Source organism: Rhinopithecus bieti, unplaced genomic scaffold, assembly GCF_001698545.2.
Source record: "Rhinopithecus bieti isolate Rb0 unplaced genomic scaffold, ASM169854v2 scaffold_16773, whole genome shotgun sequence".
Lineage (NCBI taxonomy): Eukaryota > Metazoa > Chordata > Mammalia > Primates > Cercopithecidae > Rhinopithecus > Rhinopithecus bieti.
Genome location: NW_016808848.1, coordinates 1,036,898 through 1,055,376, shown reverse-complemented (window position 1 = coordinate 1,055,376; position 18,479 = coordinate 1,036,898). Strand labels below are relative to the sequence as shown.

At 46.6% G+C, this 18,479-nt stretch overlaps 1 protein-coding gene across 1 annotated transcript in view; it reads left to right on the top strand.

Moving 5' to 3' along the window:
* Positions 1 to 69: 69 nt before the first annotated feature.
* Positions 70 to 18,479, top strand: part of NANS (N-acetylneuraminate synthase) — a 25,326-nt gene continuing 6,916 nt past the window's right edge. Inside the window, exons 1-2 of the mRNA XM_017887580.1 lie at positions 70 to 341; positions 4,521 to 4,736. Coding sequence (XP_017743069.1) covers positions 210 to 341; positions 4,521 to 4,736 — 348 coding nt within the window. The 5' untranslated portion in view covers positions 70 to 209. The remainder of the gene's footprint in view (positions 342 to 4,520; positions 4,737 to 18,479) is intronic.

The following is an 18,479-nucleotide window of genomic DNA, read 5'->3' as shown; positions in this document are numbered from 1 at the left end:
CGCCCCCGCCCCCGCCCCCCGCCCTGATTGGCTAGCGGGAGCGAGGCGAGGCCTAGGGGATTGGCTGCGCGGCGGCCGCGGGCTGACGTGGCGGGCAGGCGTGTGGGGCTTGTAGCGCGGCTCACAGAACAGAGTAGAGGCGGCGGCGGCGGCGGCGGCGGCGGGCGAACCCAGACTGACAGTGAGGCGCCGGACCCCGAGCCGCCGCAATGCCGCTGGAGCTGGAGCTGTGTCCCGGGCGCTGGGTGGGCGGGCAACACCCGTGCTTCATTATTGCCGAGATCGGCCAGAACCACCAGGGCGACCTGGACGTGGCCAAGCGCATGATCCGCATGGCCAAGGTGAGGCGGGAGCTCCCGGGACCCGGGATCCGGGCGCCGGGCGGGGCGGGGCGGGGCCGCGGGGAGCCAGGGCCACACGGCTTCCCCAGCTGGGTACCCTGGTCCGGCCTCCTCCCGCCTGCCAGTTCCGTTTTCGGAATCCTTCGGATCCCTCTTCCTCACCCCGTCCGCCACCCTCCTGACCTTTCTGCATTACAGCAGCTGCCTCCTAACCCCACCTTTTTCCTCCCCGTTCTGGTGCCAGAATAATCTTTCTAAAACTCAGACTTGATCAGACCATTACCCCTGCCTGGCACCTTCTGAGGCTCCCTCCTGCCCGCTGGTAGAGTGGAAACCATTTAACATAGCCTTCAAGATTTTAATTACTGGGCCCCTTCCAGCCCGTTGTAATTATTCTCTGACATTCTTCAGCGGCACAGAGTTACTTTCAGGAATGACAGTTACTGGAAGTTGCTGTGGTTTCTTCTCACCCGCCATTCCCTGTATGTGGAATATGAAGTGGTTAAAAGCCGGGGCTATGAGTTCAAATCTCGACTCCACCACTACTAGCTGTGTGAACGTGGGCTGGTTATTTAGCCTCCGTGAACCGTTTCCCCATTTGAAAGCGGGGCTTGATAACAACAGTTCTTTCCGCATGGAGTTGTTATGGGGATCAAATGAGATTCTGAGCTCTGAGCCCAGCACTTGGCACATAGGAGTTGGTAAATGCGAGCTATTAGTGATACGATGTTTATAGCTTTCCGTGCTCCCTCTTCTCTTGGGACTGCCATATTCTTCATTACGACCCCAGCCCCTAGCATAAGGCCTGGCCTGCACTATGATTCTTTGGTTTAGAGGTAGCTCACCCCGTCTTTCCTTTCCCTTCATCAATGCTGCTCAACTGATTTTGTATCATTTGTGACAGGTTCTTTAAATGTTTATTTGTCTGTCTTAGAGATAGGGTCTTGCTCTGTCACTCAGGTTTTCTCTTATTGTTCTTTCTTTCTTTCTTTTTTGAGACAGGGTCTCTCTGTATCACCCAAACTGGAGTGCAGTGGCATGATCCCAGCTCACTGCAACCTCTGCCTCCCAGGCTTAAGTGATTCTCCCACCTCAGCCTCCCGAGTAGCTGGGACCCACAGGCATGAACCACCATGCCGGCCTAATTTTGTTGTAGAGATGGGGTTTGGCCATGTTGCCCAGGCTGGTCTCGAACTCCTGAGCTGAAGCGATCTGCCCGCCTTGGCCTCCCAAAGTGCTGGGATTACAGGTGTGAGCCACCACCCTTGGCCCTTACTGTTCCTTCGGGACTGATTTTATGGAAACCTAACCACTGAATCATAAAAATACTTTACAGAAGTAACACTGCTAACATTTTTTGAGTGCTTATTCTACCAGATACTAAGCTAAATGCTGTACATGCACCATCTCATTTAATTTTTACAACAACCCAATGCCATGATGCTGCCGATTTCATTTTAAAGGCTAAGAGAAAATAAGTGACTTAGGCAAGGGCACACAGCTAGTATAATAAATACAGTAAGGGGTTTTTCAGTTTTTGCTCCTAAGCCACAGGGCTCCAGCCTTTCTTATGCAACATTGTTTTCTAGAGGGAAATTCCCACTCTTAATTTGAAGGAGCAGCCTGTTTTTCCTCTTGGAATGCTAAAGTTGTAAAAATATCTGGAGATACTGAAAAATATCTGGAGATATTGAAGCCATAGAAACAAAGCTATACCGACCAGGTGCAGTGGCTGATTCCTGTAATCCCATGACTTTGGGAGGCTGAGGAAGGCAGATTGCTTGAGCTCAGGAGTTCGAGACCAGCCTGGGCCACATGGCAAGACCTTGTCTCTAATTCCATTGAGCTGGAATCTAGGTGGCTGCAGCCTTTAGGAAAGGGATCTGGTCAGCTTTGCTAGAGACACTGCAACTTTAGTCAGGTTAGTCTGGGCCTTGGGATCTTTATCTAGACAATGAGAGCTCTGTTGCCCAAGGTCACTTTCAGTTCTAATGTTCTTCGAACTTTCCAGCATCAAGTCCTGACCTTACCATCTTATGATTTGTCCAAGAGCAAGAATAGTGATCTCAGCACTGACATTTCTGGACCCAAGAAGTTTTTAATAGCATGAATACCTCTGTGTCTACAGAAATGGCAGTGAGATGGGACTTTAGTGGGTTTTAATTATTCTTTTTCTTGAGTAGGTTGTTTTTGTTTGAGACAGAGTCTCACTCTGTTGTTCAGGCTGGAGTGCAGTGGCACCATCATAGCTCATTGCTGCTTCAACTTCTGGGGATCAAGCGATCCTCCCATCTCAGCCTCCTGAGTAGCTGGGACTACAGGCATATACCATCACGCCTGGCTAATTTTTACATTTTTTGTAGAGACAGGGTCTTACTACGTTGCCCAGGCTGGTCTTGAACTCCTGGGTTCAAGCAATCCTCCCACCTTGGCCTCTCATAAAGTGTTTGGATTACAGGCATGGGCCACTGTGCCTGACCTCTTGAGTGTTTTGTGTTTTTTTTTTTGAGACGGAGTCTTGCTCTGTCGCCCATGCTGGAGTGCAGTGGCCGGATCTCAGCTCACTGCAAGCTCCACCTCCTGGGTTTACGCCATTCTCCTGCCTCAGCCTCCCGAGTAGCTGGGACTACAGGCACCCGTCACCTCGCCCGGCTAGTTTTTTGTATTTTTTTAGTAGAGACAGCGTTTCACTGTGTTAGCCAGGATGGTCTCGATCTCCAGACCTCGTGATCCGCCCGTCTCGGCCTCCCAAAGTGCTGGGATTACAGGCTGGAGCCACCACGGCTGGCCATGTGTTTTTGTTTTGTTTTGTTTTGTTTTGTTTTTTTAATAGCTTTTATAGTCAAACAATCCAGCTTTTACATTATTGTCTCTGCTCAGTAGAAGTCACCTAGGGGCTGGGGCATTTTTGTTTTGTTTTTCTGCTTTTCGACATGTAACCTGTTCAAAGAAAACGTCATGGAGAAAAGTGCCAGTGCAAAGCAGCTAAAAGCAGAGTTGCTATTGTTGAAATCAGAGAAAGAGGCACAGGGCACTGTCCCTGGATTTTCTTGTCCCTAAGAGGGCCTCATTAGAACAGTTTCGTCCTGGAGGTAGCTCAAACTGCTTTTATATAGATGGAGAAACTGAGTCCAGAGCTGGGAAGTGACTTATCTAAGAGTTAGGGTCAAAGTTGAAACAGAATCGCCGGGCGCGGTGGCTCATGCCTGTAATCCCAGCACTTTGGGAGGCTGAGGCGGGTGGATCACCTGAGGTCGGGAGTCCAAGACCAGCCTGACCAACGTGGAGAAATCCTGTCTCTACTAAAAATACAAAATTAACCGGGCATGATGGTGCATGCCTGTAATCCCCAGCTTCTCGGGAGGCTGAGGCAGTAGAATCGCTTGAACCCGGGAGGCAGAAGTTGTGGGGAGCCGAGATCACGCCATTGCGCTCCAGTCTTGGCAACAAGAGCGAAAACTCCGTCAAAAAAAAAAAAAATTAAGCCAGAATCTTTCTTTACTAAATGCTCGTCCAGTGCTGATTTTACTATTCTTTGCTGAGTTATATAACTTTAAATCTTCCTTAATTTTTTGATCCAGTATTTTTAATATTTACAATGCAAAACAAAGGAAAAAAAACCCATTTTTTTTCTTTTGGCATGTTAAGAGAAAAAAATAGGGGGGGGGTCTCCCATCTCCAAACAACCTTTTCTTCCTTTCAGACTTTCTTGCCTTTTCTGTTCCTCTTCTTTGGAGGTCTTTAAAGTCTCTGTCAATCTATGTTGTTTTTAAAGATGGTGATGTAGGCTGGGTGTGGTGGCTCACATCTGTAATCCCAGCACTTTGGGAGGCCAAGGCGGGTGGATCACCTGAGGTCAGGAGTTCAAGACCAGCCTGGCCAACGTGGCAAAACGCTGTCTCTACTAAAAACAACAAAAATTAGCCAGGCATCATTGTGGGCACCTGTAATCCTAGCTACTTGGGAGACTGAGGCAGGAGAATGGTTTGAACTCGGGAGGCATTGGTTGTAGTGAGTGGAGATCACGCCTTCTGCAGTCCAGCCTGGGTGAAAGAGAGAAACTGTCTCTAAATAAATAAATAAATAAAGATGGTGATGTCATAGCGGTTGCCCCAGAATTTTTTTCTTTTTTTGAGAATCTGCGACAGTCACTGAAAGGTGTCCTAATGTGTGTTGTAGGAGTGTGGGGCTGATTGTGCCAAGTTCCAGAAGAGTGAGCTAGAATTCAAGTTTAATCGGAAAGCCTTGGAGAGGCCATACACCTCAAAGCATTCCTGGGGGAAGACGTACGGGGAGCACAAACGACATCTGGAGTTCAACCATGACCAGTACAGGGAGCTGCAGAGGTACGCTGAGGAGGTTGGGATCTTCTTCACTGCCTCTGGCATGGATGAGGTGAGTCCTCTGCTGCTCTGTCATTTGTCACTTTAGCAGATCAAGGGTCAGCAGGCAGCCTGGTGACTTCCGGCTTAGAGCCAGCTCCAGCCCTTGCTCATCTTTTCTGTTCCCAACTACTGGAGAGGCTAGCAGGCGCCAAAGCCCAGTGAGAATCTGTGGGAAGGATGCCATTGTTTTAAAAACAAGCTGTCTCTGGCCAGGCGTAGTGACTCATGCCTGTAATCCCAGCACTTTGGGAGACCGAGGGGGATGGCTCACCTGAGGTCAGGAGTTCGAGACCAGCCTGGCCAACATGGTAAAACCTCGTCTCTACTAAAAATACAAAAATTAGCTGGGCATGGTGGTGCGTGCCTCCCAGTTACTTGGGAGGCTGAGGCAGAAGAATCACTTGAACCTGGGAGGTGAAGGTTGCAGTGAGCCGAGATTATGCCACTGCGCTCCAACCTGGGCAACAGAGCAAGACTCCATTTCAAATTAAAAAAAAAAAAAAAAAAAACACCAGGCGTGGTGTCTCACACCTGTAATCCCAGCACTTTGGGAGGCCAAGCTGGGCAGATCACGAGGTCAAGAGATCGAGACCATCCTGGCCAACATGGTGAAACCCTTTCTCCACTAAAATACAAAAAATTAGCAGGGTGTGGTGGCGCACATCTGTAGTCCCAGCTACTTGAGAGGCTGAGGCAGGAGAATCGCTTGAACCTGGGAGGTGAAGGTTTCAGTGAGCTGAGATCACACCACTGCACTCCAGCCTGGTGATAGAGCAAGACTCTGTCTCTAAATAAATAAATAAATAAATAATAACAACAATAGCAAGTTGTCTCTGGAAGTAGGGGTCAGCCACACTGGAATCCCAGAGTCCCTCCAAGCTGTAGGGACACCCCCACTGGGCCAGGTTTCTCCAAGTAGAAAATGGTCTGGAAACCAGGGGCTGGGTGTGGTGGCTCACACCTATAATCCCAGAGCTTTGGGAGGCTGAGCTGGAAGGACTGCTTGAGGCCAGGAGCTCAAGACCAGTGTGGGGAACATAGGGAGACCCTATGTCTACAAAAAATACAAAAATTAGCCAGGCGTGGTGGCCATACTCCTGTAGTCTGGGAGGCTGAGTATTGCTTGATCCCATGTATTTGAGACTGCAGTAAGCCACGACTGGACCACTGCACGCCAACCTGGGTGATAGAGCAAGATCCTGTCTCTTAAAAAAAAAAAAAATAGAGCAAAGAAACCATAATTCTGGAGTCTGCCCCTTGCTTACTAGCATTGACTGACTTGAGAGGGGGGACACTGGCACTGTCCAGAAGGGAATGGCTTATAGGATGGTCACCGGTGGTTTCTGGCTTGGCCAAAACCAAGCTGGTGCCAGGTCTCGGGTCCCGTCTGCTCTGTGACCTGCCTCCTTAGAATTCCTTCATGTGTTCTTTTAAATGTAAAAAAATTTTAGTTGTAAAATATTACAGAAAGTTTCGAAAACAAGAAAAGGGGAAAAAACTGATCCATAATCCCTCTATAGCAGTTCTTTTTACATATTTCCTCCTGAAGCCTTTTTATATGCTTGTTTTGTTGGCTGCTGGTACTATTTGGTGAACATTGAGTTCTGTGCTTGCTTGTTTCAGTTAACATTATAGCACAAACTTTTACCCCACCTTATGCTTAAATATTTTAATAGCAACGTAATACTTCTTTTGGAGCATGGACTATACTGTACCTAATCATTCCTCTACTTTTGGACATGGAAGTTACTTCAGTTTTTTTTTTTTTGAGACAGAGTCTCAAAAAAACTGGGGGAAGAGTATATAGGATTACTCTGTGTTCTTTCTTACAGCTGCACGTGAATCTACCATTATCTCAAAATCAAAGTTTAAAATTAAAAAAAGGAAAGCTTCCTCAGTTTAATTTAATTTAATTTTTTTTGAGATGGAGTCTCGCTCTGTCACCCAGACTAGAGTGCAGTGGCATGATCTCGGCTCACTGTGACCTCCGCTTCCCAGGTTGAAGTGATTCTCCTGTCTCAACCTCCTGAGTAGGCATGCACCAACACACCTGGCTAATTTTTTTTGGTATTTTTAGTGGAGATGGCATTTCACCATGTTAGCCAGGCTGATCTCAAACTCCTGACCTCAGGCAATCCACCCATCCCAGCCTCCCAAAGTGCTGGGATTACAGGTGTGAGCCACTGTGCCCAGCCCAGTTTTATTTTTTGTTGTTGTTTGTTTGAGACAGGGTCTCACTCTGTCTCCCAGGCTGGAGTGGAGTGGCACGATCTCAGCTCACTGCAACCTCCGCCTCCCAGGTTCAAATGATTCTCATGGCTCCGCCTCCCGAGTAGCTGGGATTATAGGCACCTGCTACCACACTCAGCTAATTTTTGTATTTTTAGTAGAGATGGGGGGTTTCACCATGTTGGCCAGGCTGGTCTCGAACTTTTGAGCTCAGGTTATCCGCCCGCCTCAGCCTTCCAAAGTGCTGGGAGGCAGCAGATCTGATGCCTAGAGCAGTGTGCTTTCCACAGTCCCGCAGCTGCTGCTGCCTGACTGGCAACCCAGGCTTCCCAGAGCGTAGATTCCCACTGTGAATGCCTGAAAGCTCAGCAGCGTCTCTGCATGCACCACGCTCGGTACCGGTTCAAGACTGAAGTTGGCTGGAGAGTCTCTGGGCCCAGGAGCTGCCTTGGGAGTAAGAGGATAGATGTTTTTTTTTTTTTAAACCTAGATAAAAAGCTTACTTAGATATATTGCTGATCTTCCATTAATTATTGCCCTGCAGCCTGGGGCAGGGGCCTCACTCTGCATCCAGTTTCAAATCTGAGACCTCGGTTTGCGCAAATTCAGTTTGAACTGGTGACATAGCAGTCTCCATTCAGAAAGGAATAGGTCTTCTATTGTCTATCAACAACAGAACCAAAGGGACATTGTTGTATTAATTCTTCTGGGCGTACTCACGGCCTGGGGAGAGTTTCTGAGATTGTATGTGGCGTCCTCTAAAGAAACAGGATTGTTTTTCAACAGACTAATCACAATGTTTAGCTTCTGGTTAAATAATATTATTCTTTTAAAGTATTGGTCACTCCTGGTGCTTTTTTTTTTTTTTTTTTGAGACGGAGTTTCATTCTTGTTGCCCCGGCTGGAGTGCAATGGTGCAATTACGTTTCAATGGTGCAACCTCTGCCTCCTGGGTTCAAGCAATTCTGCTTCAGCCTCCTAAGTAGATGGGATTACAGGTGCTCACCACCATGCCCCGCTAATTTTTTTTTTTTTGTATTTTTAGTAGAGAGGGGGTTTCACCATGTTGTCCAGGCTGGTCTTGAACTCCTGACCTCAGGTGATCCACCCTCCTTGGCCTCCCAAAGTGTTAGGATTACAGGTGTCAGCCACCGCATCCAGCTGCCTTCCCCCCCCCCCGGAGACAGGGTGATACAGTTTGGCTGTGTCTCCACTGAAATCTCAACTTGAATTGTATCTCCCAGAATTCCCACGTGTTGTGGGAGGGACTCAAAGGGAGGTAATTGAATCATGGGGTCTGGTCTTTCCCATGCTATTCTTGTGATAGTGAGTAAGTCTCATGAGATCTGATGGGCTTATCAGGGGTTTCTGCTTTTGCTTCTTTCTCATTTTCTCTTGCTGCTGCCATGTAAGAAGTACCTTTTGCCTCCCACCATGATTCTGAGCCCTCCCCAACCATGTGAAACTGTTAAGTCCAATTACAGCATACAGCCTTCCCCAGAGTAATCACTTTGAGAAGCACTTTCATTTGGAGGACTAAGTCCTAACCTGTTTGTTAAAAATAATTAGGCTTAGTAGTTTTGTCATCCCTCCTCCTCCTTAGTTGCTTCCCCAGGACACAGTTTTCCTAAAACTTGACCTTACCTAGTGTTGAATCCATAGTAGGGAGAAATGTTATGTGGGCATTTCATTGCACTGACAATTAAAAACAATAATAACTAATCAGAGTAATGAGAAGTATATGAAGGCGGTTTCCAAAGTGTGGTTCGGGAACCCCTGGGGGATTCATGAGCCCTTTCAGGAGGTCCACAAAGGCAAAACTATTTCCATAATGATACTCAAATGTTATTTGTCCTTTCCATTGTCATTCTCACAAGTATATAGTGGAGTTTTCCAGAGGCTAGGTGATGTGTGATGACATCATTCCTTTGGCAGCGGCTCACCTAATGAAAGGTGTGTTGCGTGTTTTTTTTTAAAGAACAGTTTTATTGACACACCATCCAATTCACCCGGTCGAGAATACAATTCAGTGGTGTTTAGTAATATTTACAGAGTTGTGCAACCATTAACACAATTACCGTTAGAACATTTTTTATGATCCCCAAAAGAAAAGCTACCCATTAGCAGCACTCCTCAGCTGCCCCAATTCTCCCAGGCTTAGGCAATGACTTATCGGGTTTTTTTTTTTTTTTTTTTTTTTTTTGAGCAGAGTCTCGCTCGTTGCCTAGCTGGAGTGCAGTGTCGCGAGATCTCGGCTCACTGCAATCTCCACCTCTCAGGTTCAAGCAATTCTCCTGCCTCAGCCTCCCAAGTAGCTGGGATTACAGGCATGCACCACCATGCCCAGCTAATTTTTGTATTTTTAGTAGAGATAGGGTTTCACCATGTTGGCCAGGCTGGTCTTGAACTCCTGACCTCATGTGATCCACTTGCCTTGGCCTCCAAAAGTGCTGGGATTATAGGTGTGAGACACTGTGTCCGGCCTCAAATATTTATCTCTATAAATTTGCCTATTCTGGATATTGCATATAAATAGAATCATACAATATATGAGTCTGACTCATATAACATTTCATATAACTTTCATAACATTGTGTTTTCATTTATGTTGTAGCATATATCAGTATTTTTTTTTTTTTTTGCTAACTCATAATTCAATTTTATGGCTGTACCACATTTTATTTACCCTTTTGTCAGTTGGTGGACACTTGGGTTGTTTCTACTTTGGCTATTAAGAATAATGCTGCTATGAGCTTTTATGTACAGGTTTTATATGGACATGTTTTCATTTCTCTTCATTCTCATACATATGAGTGGAATTGCTGGGTTACCTGGTAACTCTATGTTTAACTTTTTTGAGGAACTGCCAGACTGTTTGCCAAAGTGGCTGCACCATTCCCATCAGCAGGGTTTGATGGTGCCAGTTGCTTCACATCCTTATCATTTGTTATTACCTCCTGATTCTAGCCATCTCATTGTGGTTGTGATTTGCATTTCTCTGATGCATCTTTTCATATGCCTGTTGGTCATCTGCGTATCTTCGTTGGAAGAATGTTTATTCAGATCCTTTGTCAGTTTTAAAATTGGATTATTTTCTTTATATATTCTTTTGAAATTTATTTTTTCGTGTATATCCTTCCAATGAATTGTCTTTATATATTTTAAGTACGAGTCCTCAAGTCCTTTATCAGATAAATGATTGTAAAAACCTTTAGTCTTCGGGTTGTCTTTTCCACTTTCTTTTCTTTCTTTCCTTTTTTTTTTCTTTTTTTTTTTTTTTTTTGAGACAGGGTCTTGCTCTGTTGCCCAGGCTGGAGTGCAGAGTGGTGCAATATTGGCTTACTGCAACCCTGGCCTCCTGAGCGCAAGCAATCTTCCCACCTCAGCCTCCTAAGTAGCCAGGACTACAGGCAATGTGACTCCAGACTCAGCTAATTTTTGTATTTTTGGTAGAGACAAGGTCTCAGTATGTTACCCAGGCTGGTCTCAAACTCCTGAGCTCAAGCGAACAGCCTACCTTGGCCTCCCAAAGTGCTGGGATTACAGGCATGAGCCACCATGCCTGGCCCTTTTTCACTTTCTCAATAGTGTCCTCTGAACTACAAATATCTTTAATTTTGATGATGTCCAAATTATCTATTTTTTCTTCTGTGTTTGTCTATTTATGTGGTTTAAAAATTTCTCATTCATTTTTATTTTTGAGACAGGGTAACACTATGTCACCCAGACTAGAGTGCAGTGGTGTAATCTCAGCTCACTGCAACCTCCAGCTCCCAGGTTCAAGTGATTCTCGTGCCTCAGCCTCCCAAGTAGCTGGGATTACAGGTGCACAACACCATGCCCAGCTAATTTTTTTTTTTTTTTAATCTTTTGGTAGAGACGGAGTTTTACCTTGTTGGCCAGGCTGGTCTTGAACTCCTGACCTCAAGTGATCTGCCTGCCTTGGCCTCCCAAATGCTAGGATTACAGGTATCAGCCACCTTGCCCAGCCAATTTTAGCTTTTTTTTCCCTTTATTTCTCAGTTTTAAACCACAATGTGATATCACTGCACAGCTGTCAGTATGGTTAAAGTAAAAAGTGGTTGACTGGATGCAGTGGCTCACTCCTGAAATCCCAGTACTTTGGGAAGCTGAGTTAGGAGGATCGCTTGAGGCCAGGAGTTCAAGACCAGCCTGGGCAACAATAGCAAGACCCCATCTGTTAAAAAAATAAATAAATAAAAGCCAGGCATTGTGGTGTGTGCCTGTAGCCTCAGCTACTTGGGAGGTTGAGGCAGGGAGGCAGGAGGCTTCCTTGAACCCAGGAGCTTGAGGCTGTGGTGAGCCATGAATGCACCACTGAACTCCAGACTCCAGCCTTGGCAACAGAGTGAGATCCTGTGTTTAAAAAAAAAAAAAGTGGTAACACCACATGGTGTCAAGGATACAAAGAAAATAGGTCATTCATATATTGCTGGTGGGAATGTAGAATGATCCAGTCACTCTAGAAAACAGTATGGCAGTTTCATTCCTTCTTTTTTAAACAGCTTTATTGGGACATAATTCATATACTGTACAATTCAGCCACTTAAAGTAGACTGGGAGTTTCTTATAAAGCTAGATAATGTGTTTATCATATGATCCACCAGTTGTCATTTGGTAATTTATCCCCAAAGAAATGAAAACTTAACATTCATACAAAAACCTGTATGTGAGTGTCATTACAACTTTCATTCTTAGTAGCTCAAAACTAGAACAAGCAAAATGTTCTTCAGCGGGTGAATGGTGAAACAAACTGTAGTACATGCGTACCATAGAATATTACTCAGCAATCAAAAGGAATGAACTATTTTTTCTTTTTTTTTTTCTTTTTGAGACGGAGTCTCACTCTATCGCCCAGGCTGGAGTGCAGTGGCACAATCTCGGCTCACTGCAACCTCCGCTACCCAGGTTCAAGCGATTGTCCTTCCTCAGCCTCCTGAGTAGCAGGGATTACAGGCACACGCCACTGCGCCCAGCTAATTTTTGTATTTTTTGTAGAGATGGGGTTTCATCATCTTGGCCAGGCTGGTCTCAAACTCCTGACCTCATGATCTACCCACATCGGCCTCCCAAAGTGCTGGGATTACAGGCATGAGCCACCACGCCCAGCCAGGAATGAACTATTATTGATGCATGCAGCAGCCTGGATGCATCTCAAGGATATGATGCTGAATGAGAAAGCAGCATACACAGAAGGGTGCATACTGTACGATTCTGCTTCCATGACATTCTGGAAATAAAAGAATTATGAGAATGGAGAACAGATGAGTGGTTGCCAAAGGTTAGTAAGGGGAAGGGGATGTGGTTATAAAGGGGTGACGTGAAGGATCCTTGTAGCAGTGGCATCATGGTACCTTCTGTATGGTGACCGTGGCAGTGGTCACATGAATCTGTGCATGGGGTAAAATTGCATAGAATTAAATATAGGCATACAGAAATGTACATGTAGAAATGGTGAAATCTGAATAAGATTGGTGGACTTTGTCAACGTCATTCACCCAGTCATGATATTGTACTATAGTTTTACAAGGCATTACCATTGGGGGAAGAGTATATAGGATCTCTCTGTATTCTTTCTTACAGCTGCAAGTGAATCTACCATTATCTCACAATTCAACGTTTAAAATTAAGAAAAGATTCCTCAATTTTATTTTATTTTATTTTATTTTATTTTTTGAGACGGAGTCTCGCTGTCACCCAGGCTGGAGTGTAGTGGCACAATTGTGGCTCACTGTAACCTTCGTCTCCCAGGTTCAAGCAGTTCTCCTGCTTCAGCCTCCCAAGTTACTGGGACTTCAGGCATGTGCCACCATGCCCAGCTAATTTTTGCATTTTTAGTAGAGACAGGGTTTCACCATGTTGACCAGGCTGGTCTTGAACTCCTGACCTCAGGTGATCTGCCCGCCTCGGCCTCCCAAAGTGCTGGGATTGCAGGTGTGAGCCACCATGCCCAGCTTTAATTTAAAATTTTTTTTTTTTTTTTTTGAGACAGAGTTTCGCTCTGTCGCCCAGGCTGNCCAGGCTGGAGAGTAGTGACACAGTCATAACTCATGGCTCACTGCAGCCTAGACGGCCCAGGCTCAAGCAATCCTCCAGTCTCCTTAGTAGCTGGGACTACAGGTCCACACTACCACGACCAGCTGATTTCTAAATTTTTTGTAGAGACAGGATCTCCCTATGTTGCCCAGGCTGGTCTTAAAACTCCAGGCCTCAAACAGTCTCCCACCTAGGCCTCCCAAAGTGCTAGGATTACAGGTGTAAGCCACTGCATCTGGCCTCCTCAGTAATTTTTAAGAATCTAAAGATGAAAACATTTGGGATCCCATGCTGAATGCTGTTTACACATACCCCAGGTACGTGGTGTGTACCCTGGCTCTATGATGATGGCATGGCTATATGGTACACACCTCAGCTGTATGGTACATACCCCTGACTGTATGATGCACACCCCAGCTCTATGGTACACATCTCTGCTATGTGGCCCATATGTGGGCTATATGGCCCTGTGGCCAAGTGAATGGACTCTAGGGTCAGATTTTTAAGTTTGAATATGGCTCTGCCTATCATTTCTGGTATATCCACGCGGAGGTTATTTAACTCTTTGTGCCTGTTTTCTTCAGTTGTAAAGTGGGCTTCGTAGCAGAACCCATCTGGGAGGGAAACTGAAGATTAAATGTGATGGTTAATATAAAGCATAGTATACAATCAGTATTCAGTGAGTGTTAGTTACAATTAAGGAAAGCAACCTGGGCTAAGGGCTGGGACATCTGGCTACTTGGAGGCTGGGACATCTGGGTGCTTGCCCTGACTTTGCCCTTAAACTCTCAGTGTGACCTCGGTGAACCCCTTCCCTGCCTGGGCCTCCATTTCCTTTTCTGTGTGTGACCCAGCTGCCATCCAGCGACTCTCCCTCTTCTGATGTCCTGAGTCCGCACAGAACCAGGGAAGATGTCATCAAGGTGACTGGCACCTGGAATGGGGACTTTTTGGCTTCTGCCCACGTTTCCTGGAAACGCAAGCTCCCTGAGCTCCTGGATCCGACCTAGGAGAAAGGTGCCTCCTTGCCCCGTGAGGCTGCCAAGGCGAAGTCGCTTCTTTAGGCTGTGCCCTGCAGGTGGCATCGGTTGAGAACCCGGAGTGGTTGGGTGATAGGGAGGAGTCAGTCTGGTGTTTGTAGCGGGGCTTCCCTCTTTCTTGGTTTTCCTTCCCTCTGCTCCCCAGGCAGCCCATTTGCTTGGTGTCTGGTTTGTGTGTTTTAGAGCCAGGCTCTCTGAGCTCAGCTCCTGGTGCTCACACTCTATGTGGCTTGGGCTCCTCATGTAACCTTGGAGCCGCACTGCCGCCCGTCTGTAAAAACAGGATTGTTAAGATGCTCCTGGGGCTATCTGGAGGATTCAGGGAGCTAAGCCCATGGGGTGTCAGCACAGGGCCAGGTCTGCACTCACCCAGCGATGGCTGTTCTGTTGCTCAGAACCCTTTGGAGTTTTTCTGCTTCAGCCTATTTGGGCAGGTAGGTTTCTCTGGACGAGGAATGCCATTTGTCCCCAGCTAGTCCCCTGCCTGACCTAGGGCACAGGCAGTGAGGGGAAAGTGCTTTTTTTTTTTTTTTTTTTTTTTGAGACGGAGTCGCGCTCTGTCACCCAAGCTGGAGTGCAATGGCACAATCTCTGCTCACTGTAACCTCCGCCTCCTGGGTTCAAGCAGTTCTCTGCCTCAGCCTCCTGAGTAGCTGGGACTACAGGCGCCCGCCACCATGCCCAGCTAATTTTTGTATTTTTAGTAGAGACGGAGTTTCACCATGTTGGCCAGGGTGGTCTTGAACTCCTGATCTCATGATCCACCCACCTCGGCCTCCCAAAGTGCTGGGATTATAGGCGTGAGCCACCGTGCCCCACAGGAAAGTGCATTCTTTAAGAGCCTTTACAAGAGTTAATTTACCTTGCCGTTAAACTGTTGGAGGTACATTGGTTCCTTGTTCTGCATTTACCTAGCAAGTGGCTCCCAGTGTTTACCTACCCTAACTTCCTTATAGAAACAGGCATTTATTGAGTGCATATTTTCTCCACACTGTATGCTGTTCTAGGGCGTTCTCTGTGTGCTGAGGAAAGTTTAAGGTGTGGCAGAATTTTATTAAGGCCAAGAAAACTGTCAGGGCTTCTGGTTGAAAGTTGCACCAAGGCTGTGGAACTCAGGTGAAATAGCAGAATGTCTTTAGTCTAAAAGGAAAGTTCTTTTGAGAAGGCAAATGGAAGTCATGACCAAAGAGGTGACTCCTGAGGGATATGCTCCCCTCACACACAGTGGCCATCCCAGCAGAGCCGCCCTTCCCTCCAGCACCTGCCTGTGTCCCAGGCACGGTGCCCTCTGACAGGCCGCTGCCCTGAGGCCAGCCCAGCCTATTTGTGGCTACACCCTTCCCCTGACTCCCTGTTCTCCCCAGCTCATCACCGTGGGCTTTTTTTTTTTTTTTTTTTTTAAGACGGAGTCTTACTCTGTCACCCAGGCTGGACTGCAATGGCGTGATCTTGGCTCACTGCAGCCTCCACCTCCCAGGTTCAAGCAATTGTCCTGCCTTAGCCTCCTGAGTAGCTGGGATTACAGACGCATGCCATTACGCCGGACTACTTTTTGTATTTTTAGTAGAAGTGGGGTTTCACCATGTTGGCCAGGCTGGTCTCAAACTCCTGACCTCGTGATCTGCCCGCCACGGCCTCCCAAAGTGCTGGGATTACAGGGATTACAGGCATGAGCTACCGTGCCTTGCCTGGGCTTCTTTTTTATCCTGCAGGGTCCAAAAACTGAGGGGAAAGGGGGGGACTTTAGAAAAATCTCAGCTCTACTCCTCTCTTTCCTTACCCCTGACTCAGATCAGCGGTTCCCAGAGTGTCCCACAGGACACAGTACAGAAAGGGGGTTCTGTGGGCACGTGTTGTCCACCCTCATTCATTAATTTAGAATCAATAAAGGGTTTTTTGGTTTGTTTTTTGTTTTGTCACCCAGGCTGGAGTGCAGTGACACGACCTCAGCTCAGTGCAGCCTTGATCTCCTGGGTTCAAGCAATCCTCCCACTTCAGCCTCCCCAGTAGCTGGGATTGCAGGCACATGCCACACGCCTGGCTAATTTTTGTAGTTTTTGTAGAAACGGGATTTTGCCATGTTGCCCAGGCTGGTGTCAAACTCCTGGGCTAAAATGATCCTCCTGCCTTGGCCTCCCACAGTGCTGGGATTACAGGCATGAGCCACTGTGCCTGGCCAGAATTTAAAAAGTTCTGAGTCGAGTAAGTTTGGGAAACACTGGGTTTGGAACTCAGCTAAGTTGATTTACTGGGACCCTCAGAAGGCATTAAGGCAGGGTAGTGTTTCTCCCAAATGAGGCAATCCATGGGACCTATTTCTGCATGTTGAACTCAGCTGGGAGCCAGAGGATAGTTGTACATGGCTGAGCTCCCTTCAGACTCCCACAGACTTTGTGCTATGGGGCAGGAGGGAGAGAGGAGTGCTGAGGCTGTCGGGCTGCACAGAACCCCAGATAGAGAGGGAACCCAATAGCAGGGTGGGAAAGCTAGGGGAAGTCAAGGAGTCCCTGGAGAGAAAGGGGTCACCAGTTGCTGACCTAGCCTGTAGTAGCCCTAGGCACAGCGATACTGTCTTAGGGCTGAAAGAATCTTCCAGATTTCTCAGATTCCCTTTGCAGGATGGCTCTGAGTGGCAGTTTTCTAAATGGCCACTGAGTGGCGGTGGCTCCCCAGGAGGTGGCAAAATGAGACGCCCCTTCCCTTTCCAGCAGGAATTGGCCCTTTTCCTTACTTGAAAATTATAGAATTCCATGCAGATTTTACAGTCTCTGTAGGTAAGCTTCTGCAAAATTTTTTTTTTCTGCACTTGTCTCCACTCCTTGCCCCTGATCGCTCTGCCCTTCTCTTGAGGGGGTTCCTGCATCTGTTTATGCCCTGGAGGGCCACACCACACTCCCACAAGGTGAACATTATACAAAAGAAAACTCAGTGGAAGGTTCCTTCTTTAAACAGAAAGCAATCTCTTCACCTGCCATATGGAGCGAGAAGGGTAGGAAAATTAGACTTTATTCAAAAAATATATTTAAAACTGATGTTTTTTCAGTTCTGTCTTAGGGCTAGTTAGCAGTGTTATGAGACACAAACAGGAAGGTATGGAAGGTACTGGGCATGGTGGCTGAAGCTTGTAATCCCAGCGCTGTGGGAGGCCAGCATGGGACAACTGCTTGAGGCCAGGAGTTTGAGAACAGCCCGGGCAACATAGCAAGACCCCCATCTCTACAGCAAATTAAAAAAAAAAAATAGCCACATGTGGTGGCACATGCCTGTGATCCCAGCTACTTGGGAAACTAAGGCAGGAGGAATGCTTGACCCCAGGAGTTTGAGACCAGTCTGGGCAACATAGCAAGACCCCGTCTCTACCAGAAAAGAAAAGAAAAAGATGGAAGGGGAAAGGAGAAGAGTTAAAAATAAAGCAGAGAGGAAGAGTAGTAAGAATGGTGAAGGAAGGGAGGAAAGGGAGGGATGGAGGGAGGGAGGAAGGGAGGGAAGGAGGGAGGAAGGGAGGTAGGTTGGTCGGTCGGTCCTAGACCAATCAGAGTTTGCATTTCATTTTAGCAACATCCCTGGGAGAGGGAAAGATTTGTGTGCACGTGATCAGGTGTGAGAAACTCATTAAGCCCTAACTTATTTCTGAGTCACAGGCATCATTTTAGAACTAAGATATTTGGAACCATTCAGAGACATTGATTTTTTTCGACTTTTGATTTCCAACTTCAATTCAAAACAGAAGGACTCAAGAAAACGTTTGAAGGTGATGCGTATGTTTATTACTCTGTGGTGATGGTAGCAGTAGTGTATACTTAAGTCCAAACTCACCAAATTACATACTTTATGTGCAGCTTTTAGTATATCAATTACACCTTATTGAAGCTGGAAAGAAATAATAAAAGGTTTTTGAGTTCTTATAATTTGACAGCAAACTGAGATTTTACTCTTATAACTTATGATGCACTGATTCCTTCAGCAAGCGTTTGCTGACATTTACCAGTTTCCTGAGTCTTGTTGATGAATACTAGAGAAGGATGTTGAAGAGCCCTAAATAGGTAACCTCAGGCAGTGACGTTGTATCTGAAAACGTGACTGAGGTTCACTTTTCTGTGGGCAGCGTGCTTTGAGGCCTGAAAGGGCTCAGGTTGAATGGGCCCTGCCAGCCATGGATCCTTGTGTAAAGGCCGGGTGAAAAAATGCTCCATTTTCCCCCTTTCACCAAGGATTGAAATAGCCCCTTTTCCTGCTCGTTTGGCTAAGTAGAGGGGAAAGTCTTTGAGGCTATTCACGTTTTCACTGCCTGGTTTTCTGGGTCAGGATTAGGTCATGACTGTTTCATATTTGTTCATTTGCCCTTGGGCCCCTGGGGCAGGTAGGGTTTGGCCAGGGGAAAGATTCTTTTCCAGATTGTGGTTTTTTTTTTTTTTTTTTTTTTTTTT